Consider the following 17,154-nt stretch of genomic DNA (forward strand, 5'->3'; position numbering starts at 1 on the left):
GTACCTTTTAATTGATGTTCCACATATCTGTATTATCTACGAAAAAAGACAATCAGAAGACCCCTCCCCCTCTCCCTTAGAGAGTTTAGAGGGAAGGCAGACATACAAACAATTATGATACACTATGCTTATTGTTATCACTGAGACTAGACGGAGTCTAGGGAACAGACTGTAGGAGGGAGGACATGCTAGTGGGCTTGGGGGTGTTGGGGAATTTGGTATCATCATAACAAATGCTGGAACCTCTCTCAGCTCAGAGTAGCCAGGGCCTGAAGAGCGCAGCGAGAGGGAAACTATGGTAGGTGGCAGGAGCAGGTAGACAGAGGCCAGAATGCAGACTACCTTGTGTGCCAAATTAAGGAGCTGCAATTTTATCGTCATAGGAAATGGGCAGCTATTAAAGAATTTTCAGCAGGGGAGTGACCTATTCAGATTTATTGTTGAGAGAGAGGATTCTGGCAGGAATGTGGAAGGATAGATTAGGAGGGGCAAGGAATGGGCGATGGGGCGGGGAGACCTTATGAGGTTAATGCTGGAATCTAGGTGAGGGAGGGCGGTTGGATGTCCTGGGGCGAAGGAAGCTGGATGGAGGAGAGGAGATGAAACCTGAGACGTCCAATGGGTCTTCAGTGTGTGCGGAGACCACCTACAGATCCAGCTGTGTCCCTCTCCATTTTCTCATGCTGGAGTCCTCTGCATATTCAGGCCCCCAGACTCCCTTGACAGCTGGCAGGATGGTGTCTGGAGGGGCCACCTCCTCCAGCCTGTCTGCCTTCTTGCTCCAGGCTCCTGCTTTGTGGCAAAGAGGGGCAGAGGAAAGACAACAGAAGCTCCTCTCCCTCACCATTTAACTCCTAGGTATTCTCTCTCTCTCTTTCTCTTTCTCTCTCTCTCCTTGTGTCCCCTCATTATTTCTGAGCTATACAGCTTGCTGCTTCCCTGGCCCGGCTCTCCCACCCCCATCTGTGAAGTGTCAGTCAAGCCGTCAGATGAGCCATTCAGCCTCACATCTTCTGTGGCTCTGCCCCAGGACGCGAGCCACAATTGCTGACACCCAGCAGCATGGTGTATACGGCTACTGGCTCTCCTTTTCATAGGCTTCTGATCCAGAATGGTTGTTAAAATGGAATTTGAGGGAGGGGATTGCTTCTCTCTCCCTGCCCCCGTCTGCCGGACAGCCACGAGGATGAGCAGCCCTGAGACAGAGGGGAAACCTTCAGAGGTCAATTTGCTTTTCATTTCAAGGTTGGGCCATGGCCAGCGTATGCTTTCGGAGGAGCCGTTTGAAATTCTTAACAAGCAGCATAATGCTCGAGTCCAGGAATCCAGGACAGGCTTGTAAAGTAGGGATGGGGAAATAGAATTGTCATTTTATCTCTGAAGGGGTATTATATTAAACAAAGGAGGGGGGGATACGAGCGGCTTTGTAGCTTCCCTGGAGGATGAACAATAAGAAATGTCAGGGGCAGCAGAAAGAACTGAGATTAAAAAAAAAGAAAGAACGTGCCCGGCCTGGAACCAGTGACCAGGGAGATCTAAAACATCTGCATCCCCAGGAGACTTCTCCTTCTTTTACAAATTGTCAGTGGAAGTGCAGTTTTTATAGAATACAGAAACTAATGAGCATTAAACTCAATTACCTGGCCAAATTCTCTTTAGATTTTTTGATAACATACACACATGACTGGTGACTGTGATCCATGTGTCTGTTTGTATTCTGCTTCTCGTCCTCAGTGTGGTTTCATATACACATTTCCACGGAGCCTGCAGTCCTCGCGCTTGTCATTTTGAATCGCTACATAGTATTCCATTGCGTCACTGTGCCAGCGTTTGTTCTCCTATTCCCTGTGGCCCCGCTGTTTCCAATTTTTTATAATATAAGAGCACAGCTATGAACGTCTTTATACAAATGTCTTTTTCTCCCCTTGGATATGTCCTTGGGGTATAGTTCTCCAACCCAAATTTCTAGGTCAGAAGGTTTAAACAATTTAGCTGTGCTTGCACGCTGCCCCAGCCCTCTGCGGAAGGCTTAGGCAGGCTGAGTTGCCCCCCTGCTCTCTCTCCATCCCCACAGCATTGACGATATCATATTTTATCATTTTTATTTATTTTTGCTCATTTAATGGGCACATAATCGTGCCTTGAAGTTATTTAATTCCCATTTCTTTCATTGCTAGTGAGGCTGGGCACACTTCCATGTGAAGATTTACTATCTGCTTTTCCTAGTGTGTAAACTGTTTATCTCCTCTGACATCTTATCAAGAGAAATCTGGGGGCTGACCTTATATATTTATATCAAATCTTTATATACTTATACAGTACATTTTTCTCAGTTATGTTTGCCACTTTTTTATACTACGAGAGCTGTCCAATTGTGAGGTGGATGTTATCTAGTCCCATGTGGGTTGCGGTGAGGTGCGGCTGAGATGACTTATGGATTCTAGAGTAATTTTTTTTTTTCAGAAGGAAAAAGAAAGCCAGTCATATGGCACCTTCTCTCTGGGCTTCTATGTTCCTAGGAAAGGGAGGGCTTGGCTGAGAAGACACTCATTGCCAAGGTCACACTGGGGAACTGAGGTTGGGCAGCTCCCTGGGGTCACATGGATTTCCTGGTCTATTATTTTCTCCCACTCACAGTATGGTCGTGAGAGAAGCAGCAAAATATTCAAATTAGAATGATCAGTCCAAGTTCTGACTATCCCCCAGTACAGCACAGTGGTTAAGGACAGGCTCTGGAGCAGACAAACCTGGCTTCTCGTCCCAGTGCCTATGTTTAGCAGATGTGTGGCATTGGGTGAGTTATAGCCTCTGTAAGCCTTAACGTCCTTGGCTGTAAAGTGGCATTTTGGCACGGCTGCATAAAAAAACCACCCCAAAACTTACTGGCTAAAAGCAGCGATTGTATTTATCCCATCTTATGGTTTTGTAGGTCAGGAATTCAGACGAGGCTTGGCTGGGTGATTCTTTTGCTCCATGTGGCATATATTGGGCCACTCAGTGGCATTTAAGTGGTGGTTGGGCTGGGCTGCTGTCCAAGATGGCTTCACTGTCACGTCTGGCTCTCTGTGTAGTCGCAGGGCCTCCCCACGTGATCAGGGCTCTGGCAGGGAGTGCTCCAAGATGAGAAGAGGAAGCTCTCAGTCGCTTAGGCCTGGGCCAGAACATGTTCCTATGTCACCTGGGCCATATTTTATTGGTCAAGCAGTCACAGAGCCTGTGATACGAGGAGTGACAAAGAATTTGGGACCATCTTTAACCTGCCAAAAGTGGGGATAAAAATGCTTCTGACTAGGGCCGTGAGGATTAAATGAGACAATGCATGCAGAAGCAGTTTCCCCATGAAGCTAATGAAACTTCAACCACCGGGCTCCTTAATTGTGCAGTCTCTTCCAAGTCCTAGCACCTAATTTTGTATTCATAATTTTTCTTTTCCTTTTCTTAAAGAGGACCCCCCAAATCGTGTGAGAATCAGGCCCTACCAATCCGGGCTCTGTCCCCAGTGCATGTGGAAGCGCTTATTTAGCCTGTTGCCTGGCCCAGAGGACGCACTACAGGGGCCCCCACCCCTGTACCCTAGGCTGGCGCCTGGCTCCCCGTCTGTGCCTCAGGAGAAGGCTCCTGCTCTTGCTCTGTCCTTTCCATTTGTTCAGGATCATTTCTTTTTCTCCTTTTTAACAAATGAAAGTGAAACATGCTGAGAATAATTTCATAATCACAAGACTGCCCTATCAATTGACCCCTGCGTCTACCCCTGATCTTGCCATCCACTGGGGAGGAGGACCTTGCCCTGGGCAGAGTGCCAGGTTCTTAGCGCGGGCCCTCTAGAATCTCCAAAGCAAGTCAGGCTGAAGGGAGGAGAGCCAGCAGGCGAGGCAGCATCCCCGGTGCCCAGCTTGGTCTAGGAGGCATTGAAATTCCGGGGCTGAGGTCCCAGAGACAAAGATCATAATGAGACAGGAAGGTGGCAAAGGAAAGAACCCATTTGCATGACAATAATTGAGCCAAGAATAGAAAGCTAAAGGGATGCAAGGGTGAGGCTGGCAGCTGAGCTGGGCTAAACCTCACAGAATCGGCCTACCCAGCCCTGCTCTGCAGGGGAAGTGAGGCTGAGCCCCGCGCCAGGCTTTGGGGGAAGGGAGAAGGACACGGCCCCAGGGGACTGTGGGATTGCCGGCCAGGCTGCACTTTGCCCCACTCCTCCTCCTTAGGCCCAGAGCCCCGCTTTGCTCATCTTCTCCTTTGTGTGTGGGTTCTGTGACTATAGGACTAGGTGGGCATCATGGCTGCTCCGAAAGATCTCTGTGATGCCATTGTGATCGGGGCAGGCATCCAAGGCTGCTTCACTGCATATCACCTGGCCAAACACGGGAAGAGGGTTCTTCTGCTGGAGCAGGTACTGTGTCCCCTCTGCACTCCAGGCCTTAGGGGCTGTCCCTGTCTCCTCCCCTAGAGAGAGGTTTCCAGAACTAGCAGGCTATGGGGTCAGGCCAAAGGACCAAATCATCACAAATTCTGTGCAGTGTGTAGCGTAGCTGCCTGATGTGTTTCATGACAATGTAAAGAAAGTTCCACCTTCCCTAAGAGGTTTCTGGGTGCATTTCCTCCTCTTACTGCCCACCCCCACCCGCCCCAGTTCCTGCCCCCAGTCAAGAAGTGTTCCAGGCCGTGTTCTCTTCCTTCTTGCCACCCACTCTCTTCCTTCTGTGTCAAAATGGTTGATCCGACCTAGGAAAAGAATCAGTTCTGCTCTGGGTAACCTTAAATGAAGACAATTTGGTCTAGAGGCAAAGGCTTCAGAGGTAGGATTCTTCCCTGCATATCCCTGGCCTCTTACCCCGGAACCCAGCAGAGGCTTTGTTTTTTCCCCCACCACCCTCAGATAATAGCAGCCTGCTTGTTTGATACACAGGAAATGGAACTTTGGTCTTATTTTTCCTTATAGAAAAGGTGACCCTGCGCGGTGCTGCCTACAGTGACCGTGTGGGTGGGCCTGTGTATATCTACAGGGTCTTTCCCAGGACTTGCCCACCCAGCCCATCTTCCAAAGAGCTCTGCCCTCCCATTCTGCCTAAAGCTCTTTAGGCTTCAGTTTATTCTACTTGGTAATGAGCTGCATTGGTTAGGACCCTTTTTGATTTTGTTATCAGTTTTCTCAAAGCCTGAGGGATTCTTGGTTTAACCTTGCAGGTAACTCAACACCTTTTGCTAAATCCCAAGTGGTTTCCTTGTCCCAAGTGAGTTAAAGCCACAGGAAAATGATCAGCGTCAGTTTCCTGTCCATAAAATGAGGGGCTAGACTAGAATGATCTCAAAGATCCTGTCTAACTCTGCGTTTCTATGAGTCTATGTGGGATGGGGTGGCAGCAGGGTGACTGAGGACAAACTAACAGAGGGACTTTGGGGTGTGAATGATGTTAGCAAAAAAGGAAGCGGGGTTAGTGCTGCTGAAGAACTTCCATCCTATCAGGAGCTTGGTCACAAAGGGAGAACGGAAGGAGCAACGTGGGGTCAGTGCTCCTGGGCGACAGCTCCTGGTTGACTCGATGAGCTGGCTCCTAAAGGCGGGCCAGGCAGTGCGAGGGGTGCCAGCCTCAGTTGCCTTTCTTGCTCTCCACTTCCAGTTCTTTCTACCACACTCCCGAGGAAGCTCCCACGGGCAGAGCCGGATAATCCGAAAGGCCTATGCTGAAGACTTTTACACCCAGATGATGGACGAGTGCTACCAGATGTGGGCCCAGCTGGAGCACGAAACCGGAACCCAATTACATAGGTTGTGGTTGGGGGGGAATTCCTTAAATCCTGGGGCCTGGCACCTGGAGGTGATTCTAGTACGTGAGGGGGCAATGCCATGAACACGTGAAGTGCATGGAGGGAGACAGGGCCTAGGGAAGTGCCAGGCACGTGCAAGCATTCTATTCACTGTCATGATCACCAGCTGGCTCCTGCCAGGCTCTGAGTCCCAGGACCGAGTTCAGACCGTGCGCTCAGAGCCAGCAGAGGTTATATCTCTACCTCTTCGAAGCCATCTGAGATCCTTTTAGGGCAGAGACTGTCACAGAAAAGGAGGCTGCTGTCTCGATTCTTTCTATGTCTGCTAGCATCATAACTTTTCCTGCTGGGTGCAGCTCCCAACTCCCAGAGTGACCCCTGTAAATCCATTTCATTTTCTCTGAATACCTCCTCCCATAGGAACAAATAGGGATGCTCCTGAGACCCTGTTGCTTGCCAGGGAGTGAGCCTGCAGCTCTTTCCCTGTTGCGCCCATGGCTCTCTCTGACCCTTAAGGCCCCCTCCTCACTGACCTTTCAAACGCTCCTGGGGGAGAAAGCAAACAACCTGTGATGCAAAGAGAACTTTAGCCACTTACCCCACCTCCCCTTCGCACCTTCTCTGTGGCTCTTAACTGAACTTTCTACAAAACTTCAGCTCTACCCTACAGGGTGGCAGTTATTTTAATGGCCAGGAACCAAGAGGTTACTGTTCTGTTGCAAAAACACCATTAACTTAAGAACAAAGTGAAATCCATTATGCAAATACAGCTAGGGCAGCTAATTACAGATTTATTCCAGAGGCGGCTAATGCACCCAGCACCCAAATAAAGAAGCGTGTCTTGCTGAGGGGTGGCCTAGCCAAGGGACCCCTCTCTGTCAGCCATCTGTGAATATTGCTGAGTATCTTGTGCTAAAAGAACTGCAGGGGCTTTGGAGGGCACACTGCTTCCTAGCAGACAGGAGGCAACTAAAAAAGATGTTAGAAGAATGCCTAGAATCTTTCATATGGAAGGTGATTATGGAGTCACACAGGTGTGAATTTGCCTTTGTGCTCTACCTCTTACTGGCTGTGTGACTTTGGAAAACTTTCTGTACCTCTCTGTGTCTCTCTCGCTCTCTTTTTTTCTCCTCACAGGATTTTGTGAGGATTAAATGAGACGTTTATCAAATACTTGGCACGGTGCCTAGCACCTTTCCATAAGAAGCAGTTCCTTCCACCTGTTCTGGGTCAGCAACATCCTATCTCAATTGAGCGAGGGAGGAAGAAGGGCAGGAAGAGACAGACGGGATGCAGCAACCAAGAATATCAAGAGGAAAGCCTGCTGGAAAGGGAGAGAGGGAAAGGCACCATTGGGCAGGAGATTCTCATATTCTTATAATCTTCTTTGCAGGAGGACAGGACTTCGGAAGCAGGCAGCCCTGGCTTTACAATACACTCTGACACATTTAGCTGTGTGGTTTGGAGCAACTTGTTTAATGTCTTTGAGGCTCAGTTTTTTCCATCTGTAAAGTAGGAGTAATAATATTTATTACACGGGGCTGTTGTGAGGATAAGTATGTAAAGGGCTTAGACAAATCATCATCATCATCATCATCATCATCATCATCACATATGTAGTGCCTATAGCAAGAAAGTAAATCTGTTCTCAGTGTACTCAATACATATTAACTTAATGAACTCTCACTGAAATCTCATTGGAAGGATTGGTACAGAGTAGTCAGGGCCTTAACCCATTAGTGCAAATCACAGAATTCCTATAGTCTAGAGCAGGGCTTGGCAACCTTTTTCTGTAAATGGCCACATAGTAAGTATTTCAGGTTTTGCAGGCCATTTGGTCTGTTGCAAACATTCAGTTTTGCCACTCAGTCCTATCACTACAATGTGAAAGCAGCTGCAGATAATATATAAACAAATGAGCATAGCTGTATTCCAATAAAATTTTTTTTATGGACATGGAGATTTCATATAACTTTCATGTCATGAAATGTTCTCTTTTTGCTTTTTGTCAACCATTTTAAAATATAAAATACATCTTGGCTTGTGCAGCAGACAAGAACAAGTGTCAGACTGATTTGGTCCCTGGGTCATAGTTTGCTGGCCCCCTGGTTTAGTAGATACCACAGAGTGGTTACTTTGTCTACCCTCTGTCTCCAAACAAGTTCATTGCTAAATCATCCCTGATCAGGACATTGTTAATGTACATTTAAAGACAAGAACACATTATAGCCTGTCTTAAAAGACCATTCTGATGCCTCACAGCCTCAATTATGAAAAAAGGAGGGTAAAGTAAATATACTTTGAAAAACCTTAAAAGTCGTATAGAGTGCGAGCTGTTTTTTTATATTATTATTATTATTATTTCCTTTATGGCTAACTGAATTTACTCAGGCACACTAATTGATTTGGTTCTTTTACTTGGTAGGGACACAGAATAGATTCTTCCCATTCCAATTCCTTTAGCTTTTGTTCTTAATTTTGATTTCCTAAATGATCCATCATCTTTGTATTCTTATTCTCCTAGGTTCTTCTGGAAGAACTAACACAATATCATAATCTAACTGATAGGCATGAATGTATTTACTTAATGCTATTTGATGATGATTTTTAAAAAAAATAATACCTTCAGGAGTTGATAGGTAAGGTGGCCATCCAATTCTTCTCATTCCCCTCTGCTGCTTCCCGTGACAGCGGCCTACTAAACATGGCCGAGCTCAGGGTATTTGCATACTTTCTGGGAACAGACTGTGACACATGTGTCAGATCACAAGGTCTGAGTCTTTTGTGATGTGTACAGCCAGGACGTTAATAGAAACAGCAAATCCCAGCTCTGTGTCCCCTCTTTTTCCTGCCTCGCCTTTTCCCTTTGAGCCCTACTATCTAGCTCCTGACCTGGGCTGCCCCTGCTTAGCTGACAATATCAGACAAGATCACAGCCGTAGGCAGTACAGCTGCTGGCAGAACCTGGTGGCCCCCTCCGCAGCTGCTGCTTCCTGTGTCGGGGAAGTGTCTGGCTTGTCAGCCACATCCCCTCCCTGGAGCAGTCTTTGTTAACCAATTCCACCTCGGCCCACTGAGCGCAAGATGAAACGCCAGGAGCTCCTCCAAAACCAACAAAGACAGCAGCCATTACCCAGTCCCTCCTCCAATCCCTTCCTCAAGGTGACTCAGAGTTGGCTCGCCTGGCACTTTTAACCCAGAGAGGGAAAAGCTAGAGCCTGGGATAGGGGATGGCAGATGTAGGGAGAGATGTCTGCCCCTCCTAATTCCTCACCACTCCGTCTTGCCTCCTATTCTGCCATAGTAACTGTGGGAAATCCCTAATCACCAACTCCTTACATCATGTCGGTGGCTTTAGTGGGGCCTTAGAGTCAACAAGACCCTTGGGAGGGCTCTTTGATTACCTCTTCCTAGTGCTGGATCCAGCTAGGGGTGGGAGGAAGGCACAGTTCATACCAAATGCTTTGCACTCAGCTGAGGACATGTGGGGAGGCGGGAGCTGCGTCCTTTCAGGGTTTTCTGACTCCCCGACCTCATTTGCAAGGTGCCTTCTTTCTAGGCCGGCCCCAACCAGTCATTTCCTGGGCATTTCTTTTTCTTGCGATGCCTCTCCAAATTTTGTAGCCTAGGTCTGAGCAGAAAAGGAGGAGAGGGAGCCCCAGAGCATGGGGGTAAGAAATTGATGCAGAATGAGCAGTCTGCTTATTGGGATCTAGGAAAAGCCATTAAGAAAATAAGCACTTAAATGATTTTCAATCCGCCCATGGAAGTCATCTATCTTCATACTGGGGGCAAAGACCCATTCTCCGATCCTGGTTTTGATTGACTGATTTCCAATTCTCTAAGCATTTCCCACAGGAGCCTCTCACCTATCTCCCATAATGACAGGCCTTTGCATTTCCAGGCAGTGTTTTACATTTATTTCTGATTTGCTCATAATGGTCAAAAATCCCTCTCCAATCCAAGGCATTTCTCCAGCAATGCACGGTTTCCCTCAGGCCAAATAGCTCAGCTGTGATCCACGGAAAATGAGAATTTCCCAAACGCATCTTCGGACTAGGGGAGGGTCCAGCATCACAAATTCAGATTGAAAATTTCCCACTGTTAGATCAATATCTGGGCTAAGAAATAAATGCCACAGGGGCAGAGAGCTGGAGCAAAATGATTACGATCGGCACAATCACATTCACGGGCAGCATCCACTCGCTGATTACCCCTCAGGACGGGGAGCTCCTGCTTCACCCACCGCAGGACGGCTTGGGAATGAGAACGTCACTCAGCATTTCATAATTCAACAGATTGGCCCGATGTCTTGGCATGAGTTCATTTTCCCTGTATAGTACATTCGTGTAAGAAGGGCTCTTATTTTAAGGAGGGAAGGAGAGAAGGAGGGAAGGAAGACAGGAAAGGAGGAAGGAGAGGAGGGAGAAAGGGAAAGGAACAAAATCTCAGAGCACAGGAAAGATCAAGCCTGATGCATTGCAGACAGGCTTAGGCTATGCTGCTCTGTTTCCAGGCCAGGGATCTGACTGCTGAGGTGTGGTTTTTCCCAGAATTCTACCCAGCTACAATTCCATCAGGTAAAAACAGTTCAAGAAACACACTTGAGCAACTTAATTATCCTGTTGACCAAGAAGTTTCCTAGGCAATTTTTTATTAACTGAGAATCAATCTGAACTCCTTTTTGGGGGCCACAGGAAAAAGACTGTCTGCTGGCTAGTGGGGATTTCTCTAGCACCCTTCTGCTGAGCTTTGAAGAGGCAGATAGGTGCTTGCTCATTGCTTTCTCACCAGTGGTGAATGCTGGGTAGGCGGACGCCATGGCAAATGAATTGGGCACGCTGCGCGGCTCTGTGTACTGACACCAGCCCCGGGGCCCGCTGTGTCCCTAACCCCTCCCAATCTTCTCTTTAATCCCCCCAACCAGATAATGTGGGATTTGGAAGCATGTAATATCCATGAGACTCCATTATAAGCTATTACGAGCTTTATATGCAGTACCTGGGGCATGTGTCAGGCTGATGCTGGTCACTATGGCTGCTGAAACTGAGAGAGGTGACAGGAATGGTTCCAAGACTCAACGTGACCCTTCCATTGTTTAGGCCAGTTTCCACAAAAAGAGATCTCTGGTCTCTTGTGACAGAGAGACAGAAAGCATTAAAGAGAAACAGCTTTCAATTCTATTAGTCCTCAAGAAGCACAGAGGGGTGTACATGCAGAAACAAAATTGCAGAGTCACTAAATTAATTGGTGGAGTCCTAAGGAACATCTATTTGTGTTTCTGCATGAAGATGCTATTGGCATTTGGGTGGGATCTTCCTAGCACCAGATGTTTAGCATCCCCGGTCCCTGCCCACTCAATATGAGTGGCAACCCCCCAGGCACTGTGACAGCTAAAAAAAAATGGCCCATGCCATTTCCACATGCCCCTGGGTTGGAGACAGTACCACCCTTGTGTGGAACCACCAATAGTCCAACAGACATCGTTACAGAAGAGGAACCCAGGGCCTGGAAGGTGAGCAACCAGAGCAGGGTCCCAGATGGGCTGCCGGGACTTGGCCCAGAGCCAGAGCTCCCCACGCAGGACCCTTTCCACAAAACAGGTGGCTTCTGAGAAGGGACAGAGAGACAGGCAGAGACACGGGAAGGGACAAAACACTATCTGTCAAGAAAAGGGACAGAGAAAAGAAACAGCAGGGGTGGGGGAAGAAGATAAAGAACAGAGACGGGGACAGTGAATGGGGTCAGGACACGAGAGAAAGGGGTGAGATCACATCAAACCCGTTGAACACCTGCCACTCTCGAGGTGTGGAAATAAAGAGGATTGAGGGTCTCTGCCCTCAAGGACAGGTGGACCCTGAGAGAGAGAATAGGGGGACAAGCAAACCTAGAAGTAGTGAGAGGCAAAGGCAGACTTGGGAAGGGGCTGGAAACCAGCTCAATAATACTGGGACTCTTGTGACAGAATCACAATAACTTTGCCTGTTTTTTTAATGTGAGACCAGGACTGCCCCTGATGCCTGGCGCTGGGGCCCTTGCGGGGAATGGGAGGGAATGGTCTAGGGACCTGATAGGACCTTCACACAGAGGTCTTCTTTTTCTTTTCTTTTCTTTTGTTTTTATTACAGGCAGACTGGATTACTGCTTCTGGGAATGAAGGAGAATGAAGAATTAAAGACATTCCAGGCTACTTTGTCTAGGCTGAGGGTGAAACACCAGTATTTTTCATCTGAAGAACTGAAGCAACGTTTCCCCAACATTCAGTTGGCCAGGGGAGAAGTGGGGTTCTTGGACGAGTCCGGGGGAGTCCTCTATGCGGCCAGGGCCCTCCAAGCCCTCCAGGTGACCTTGTGCTGAATTAGGGGCAATGCAGCTCCTGACCGAGGCATCCTGGGTCCCAGTCAGCCTTGCCCCAACCCTCCCGCTGGATGGGAGCCTTTCTCACGCGGGCTTTCATCTTGACCTTTGGGCAGGGCTGTTTTATATACCCTGCTAGGCCTTGTCAGGATGGGAAAGGAGGTCTAGAACCTGCATTCTCTTTTCTGCCCTAAGTGAGGGACTCTGGTCCACCAGGGTGAACCACATATATAACCATTTGCCTTCTCCTGACCCTGCCCTTTCAGGGTGCAATTCGACAGCTAGGAGGCAAAGTGGGTGATGGAGAGAAGGTGGTGGAGATCAAACCGGGGCTACCGATCATGGTGAAAACCACCTCCAACAGCTACCAAGCCAAGAGCTTGGTCATCACAGCAGGTCCTTGGACCAACCAGCTCCTCTTTCCCCTGGGAATTGAGCTGCCTCTCCAGGTAAGGGAGCTGGAAGCCTGAAAGTGGGTGCTTAAGAGCCAGATTAACTTGCGTTCGAGTCCTGGATTTGCCACTTGCCAGTAGACAACATTGGGCAAATTTGTTTACATCACTGAGCCTCAGTTTTATAATATGTAAAATGGGAGACAGGGCTGTAGGAGAGTTAAATTAAATGATATGCATAAAGTCCTTGGAAGATGGTCTGGCCGATCATAAACACTCAATAAATATAAGGTATTACTTATGACTTATATTTATTGGACAGAAAGAAGAGAAAGCTTGGTGCAGTTATGGGAGGAGACTAAGAATTGGAGAAAGAGATTCAGAGATTTTTTTGTGCATCACAATATAATGTAACATGCAAAGGACATGAGAATTGGATGAAAAAAGGATAGGTAAGCTAAGTGGGGCATCAGGCTTATATTGAAGGGCTAAAAGACCCCAGAAGAAACTGTTCTCATTGTCTTTAGAGTCCCAAGGCTTTCCCCTTCATCTCCCACTTCCTCTCCCTGCTTTAAGACCCTGCGGATCAATGTGTGTTACTGGCGAGAGAAGGTTCCCGGAAGCTATGGTGTGTCCCGGGCTTTTCCATGCTTCCTGGGCCTGGGCCTCAGCCCGGCTCCCTACCACATCTATGGGCTGCCCTCTGGAGAGTACCCAGGGCTGATGAAGGTGAGTGAAAGGCAGAGAGAAAGCAGTAGGGGTGCGCACAAAATTGGGGCAGCTGCTCCTACTTCCCTCAGCAGACTCCCTCAGATCCCGGTGCGCAGCAGCAGGCATCTACTTCACTATGCGCTGCTTGCAGTGCAAGACGCCCAACGTCCTGAGGCCCAGCAAAGGGAGCCCTTCCTTTGCAAACAGAGGGTTAGCGAATGAACAACTAGGGAATGAACAACTAGGCAACCTTGCCTGGCAACAAGCAGCATCTGTCAGGACTGGGGAAGGCTGGGATGATGGATGGGGGCATTGTGTGTACAAGCCTGTCCCCTGGGCTGGGTGGGTGTGCGGGTGTGTTGGCCCTGGCAGCTCACACTGCTCTGATTGGGAGCCAGGTCTGCTATCACCACGGCAACAATGCAGATCCCGAGGAACGGGACTGCCCCGCAGCATTCTCAGATGTCCAAGACGTCCAAATCCTGAGCCGCTTTGTCAGAGATCACTTACCTGACCTAGAGCCCAAGCCTGCCATCATGGAGCACTGCATGTACACGGTAAGGGTGTGGGCGGCCCTGGGGAGCAGGGGAAGGAGACAGATTGACCTGGCGCGGCTCGGGCTCGACTCTACTTGACTCCTGACATAGTATGTGACTTGAAACAAATGAGTTCATTTCGGTGGGTCGGTTCACCTCCACCAGAGAGAGCCCATTAGAGGTTATTCATATGCCTTTTCATTAGGAAACTAGGCTTATGGCTGGCAGTCCTTTGCTATGTTTCCCAGAAGGGCTCTAAAAGATTTTTTGGCAAGATATTCTAGCTGAGCAGGCCTTAGGGACAAAGAGAAGAGACAGATGTCACCAGAGCCTGAGGCATCTTGGCTAAGCTAGTTTACGCGCATTAACTGAGCACCTACTGTGTTCATAGCTCTGTGTAAGAAGAGAGGCAGATGGACAAATGAGAAAGACTGATATACCCAAGGGGGGCGCTGGCACACAGAGAACATTCACGTGCCTCGTTCCCATTCTTTCTGGAAAGAAATCCAGCCTGGTCCCCTCCCTTTTGAGCCTGCAGTTCTTCCTCTTCCCTCTAACCTCAAAGGACACAGGTGTGATTGTTTCTTTCTAGAACACCCCTGATGAGCACTTCATTCTTGATCGACACCCGAAGTATGACAACGTTGTCATTGGGGCTGGATTCTCTGGTGAGTCCTAGCAGGAGGAGATGGAGGGCTCTAAAGCCGGCCTACGTCGGTGCCAGGCACAATGTGTTTCCCATGCTCTTAGCCGGCCGGGTAGGGCCCAATGCCTAGACACCGAGTATATAAGAGGCTGGGCAGGGAGAGCAGAGAAGAACGGCACTGCTCTTTGTGAGAGGCAACTTCTGGCTTTGGGATGCGACCAGGAGAATTAGTTCTGTCTGGGGACTGTAGAGGGGACTCCCAGAGAGCCCGGCCCCTGTCTCGGAGGATGCTGGACAACCTGCTCCTCTTTCTCTAGGGCATGGATTCAAGCTGGCCCCCGTTGTAGGCAAGATCCTGTACGAATTAAGCATGAAATTAACACCATCTTATGACTTGACACCTTTTCGAATCAGCCGCTTCTCTGGCCTGGGCAAAGCTCACCTTTAACCCCCGGCCAGCAGCCTCCCTTTTTTCCTTCTGAGATGAAGAAAGTGCCTGTGAGAGCTCATCCCTTTCTCTTCCTCTCTTGAGTCCCCTGTAAACACCAGATGATCCAATCTACTTTCTTTCCCTGGTCAGCTCCCCAGCGACTTTTCAGATGGATGTCTGTATAAGGAGGGGGCATAAGGACTGGCACAGGAGAACAAAGCAGTTGTTAAAATTCTCTTTACTGGGACATATGATGAATTTGAAATGGATTTGATTAAAGCTGCTCAGGGGAGGAGGGCAAACAAGATGATTTGTAGATGACTATGGTTCTTAAAGTTCCTTTCTTAAAACTCTCCGGAGCCACCCTCCATTATAAACTCTGGTAAAATCTGGTTCATCGTGCCTGTAAATGTTTGTTGAAAAAAAAAAGTGTGTTGAATAGTCCTGACCCGTGTGGCTCAGTTGGTTGGGTGTTGTCCCACAAAACGAAAGGTCGTTGGTTCGATTCCTGGTGAGGGCACACGCCTGGGTTGTGGGTGGATTCAGTCCCCTGGTCAAAGTTTCTCTCTCTCTCTCTCTCTCTCCCTCTCTTCCCCTCTCTCTAAAAATAAATAAATAAAATATTTTAAAAAATGTGTTGAATAAACAAACAACAGCATTGCAGTAAAGTCTGTGGTGGGCTTTGTTTTCTATGTGACCTCATTTTTTACAGATTTTAATTGTCTAAATCAGCCCCACAGAATACACTACCCCAAGAGTCCTTGGGGGTCTGTACCCCTCTGGTGCACTGCACCCTTTTCTCTGGATTCTTTGTCTGGTTCTCATCCTCCCTCTGGTTCTGTAAAGATGCTCAGTTCCCCAGTCTCTCATTAAGGTGTATTGTCAGGTCCTTATGAAGATGGAGCTGTTATACCAGAAAGAAAGAGAGAGACACACTCGCTTAGAAACCCTGTTCAGTGTTTGAATGTTAAATGTGCCATTTTATTATCATTAGGATTGCTCCCACTTAATGAAACGACATTAGCACCAAGTCGGCTGGTCTCCTTGCACTAATTGCTTTGAAAGGGAGCAGGCTCATAACTACCCCAGGGTGGGAGGAGGGGAGAGGGGTGTAAACAGGGACTCAAGCAAGGCTTGATGCGCCCAAGCAGGATAATCTCCAGACCAGGCCAGTGTGACCCAAGAGAAAGGAGTTCAAGTAGTCTGGGGAGGGGAACACTGGCACGGGTGGGTGGGGGTGGGGGTGGGGAGGACGGCGGCGGCGGCAGTGAAAATGTTAGGAGGAGTTAGTGAGTGGGGAAGAGTGGGAAATGGGAACCAGAGTAAAAATATTCCCAAAGGGAATACAACACAGAGGAAATTACTCTTCAGCTGCCATATAGGCCTAGGCTCATGGATTAGCACTGATTTCTCCAGGGAATTATAAAAGCCAGCCAGTTGCATCAATCCTATGACAAGACTGCTTTTTAGGTGCTCTCGGATGGCCTCCTGAACCTCATCCTCTGTAAAGTAGGAAAAATAATCCTCATCATATCTGTAAAATGGGCAGAATACTACAACATGGATGCACTTTGAAGACATGACGCTAAGTGCAGTAAGCCAGACACACAATGGACACATACTGTCTTCACAGAAACAAGAAGTAGCATGGTTGTCTCCAGAGGCTGTGGGGAGGGAAGGATGGAGGATTAGTGTTTAATGGACACAGAGTTTCAGTCTGGGAAGATCAAAAATTTCTGGAGGTGGATGGTGATGCTTTTGCAACATCACGGCTTAACACATCACAAACACAAACACAGTTTAAGTGAATGTACTTAATGACACTAAACCGTACACTTAAAAATGGTTAAAATGGTACATTTTATGTGAGATATATCCGCAATTAAAAAAGGGAATAATACCAACCAGCTCTACAGGAGTGTGCGAGGATTAAGTGAGATCATTCATTTATTTATCCATTCAATACATGAATATTGATTGAGCTTCTGCTCTGTGTCAGGTACTGTCCTAGGCACTGTGAATGCCTCTGTGAGCAAAATAGGTAGAAATCTCTGCTCTTGTGGCACTCGCGGTCCACTGAGGGGAAGAAATGTAAATAATATGTATAAGTAAATTATATTGTATGTTAGAAGGTGACAAATGTGCTGGGGGAAAACTGAACAGGGCGAGGAAGATGGAGGATGTCGGGGAGGGACTGCCCTTTTCCACAGTGGGTGGTCCGGGTAGAATCATCGAGGAGGGAGCAGGGAGCCGACTTGGAGGAGCGGGAGTGTGCCAGGCAGGTACCCGGGTAAATGTAAGAGAATGTGATCA

At 48.1% G+C, this 17,154-nt stretch overlaps 1 protein-coding gene across 1 annotated transcript; it reads left to right on the top strand.

Annotated features, from left to right (window-relative positions):
• The first annotated feature begins 4,200 nt into the window (after positions 1–4,200).
• PIPOX (pipecolic acid and sarcosine oxidase) lies at positions 4,201–15,499 on the top strand. Its single transcript, XM_054573229.1, has 8 exons — positions 4,201–4,393; positions 5,622–5,770; positions 11,898–12,111; positions 12,393–12,575; positions 13,095–13,247; positions 13,628–13,786; positions 14,358–14,433; positions 14,729–15,499. The coding sequence occupies exons 1-8, from the start codon at positions 4,280–4,282 to the stop codon at positions 14,857–14,859; spliced, it is 1,179 nt and encodes a 392-aa protein (XP_054429204.1). The 5' UTR covers positions 4,201–4,279; the 3' UTR covers positions 14,860–15,499.
• Positions 15,500–17,154: the final 1,655 nt, after the last annotated feature.

Source organism: Pteronotus mesoamericanus, unplaced genomic scaffold (genome assembly GCF_021234165.1).
Source record: "Pteronotus mesoamericanus isolate MK-2021 breed Mesoamerican mustached bat unplaced genomic scaffold, CSHL_Meso_final contig_246, whole genome shotgun sequence".
Classification (NCBI taxonomy): domain Eukaryota; kingdom Metazoa; phylum Chordata; class Mammalia; order Chiroptera; family Mormoopidae; genus Pteronotus; species Pteronotus mesoamericanus.

What these genes read in the sequence shown, in the direction of transcription:
- PIPOX (XM_054573229.1), top strand. Translation starts at nt 4,280, where the DNA reads ATGGCTGCTCCGAAAGATCTCTGTGATGCCATTGTGATCGGGGCAGGC. An exon ending in GGGCCCTCCAAGCCCTCCAG is followed by an intron (nt 12,112 to 12,392) that starts GTGACCTTGTGC and finishes CTGCCCTTTCAG; the next exon opens with GGTGCAATTCGACAGCTAGG. An exon ending in TGGAGCACTGCATGTACACG is followed by an intron (nt 13,787 to 14,357) that starts GTAAGGGTGTGG and finishes GTTTCTTTCTAG; the next exon opens with AACACCCCTGATGAGCACTT.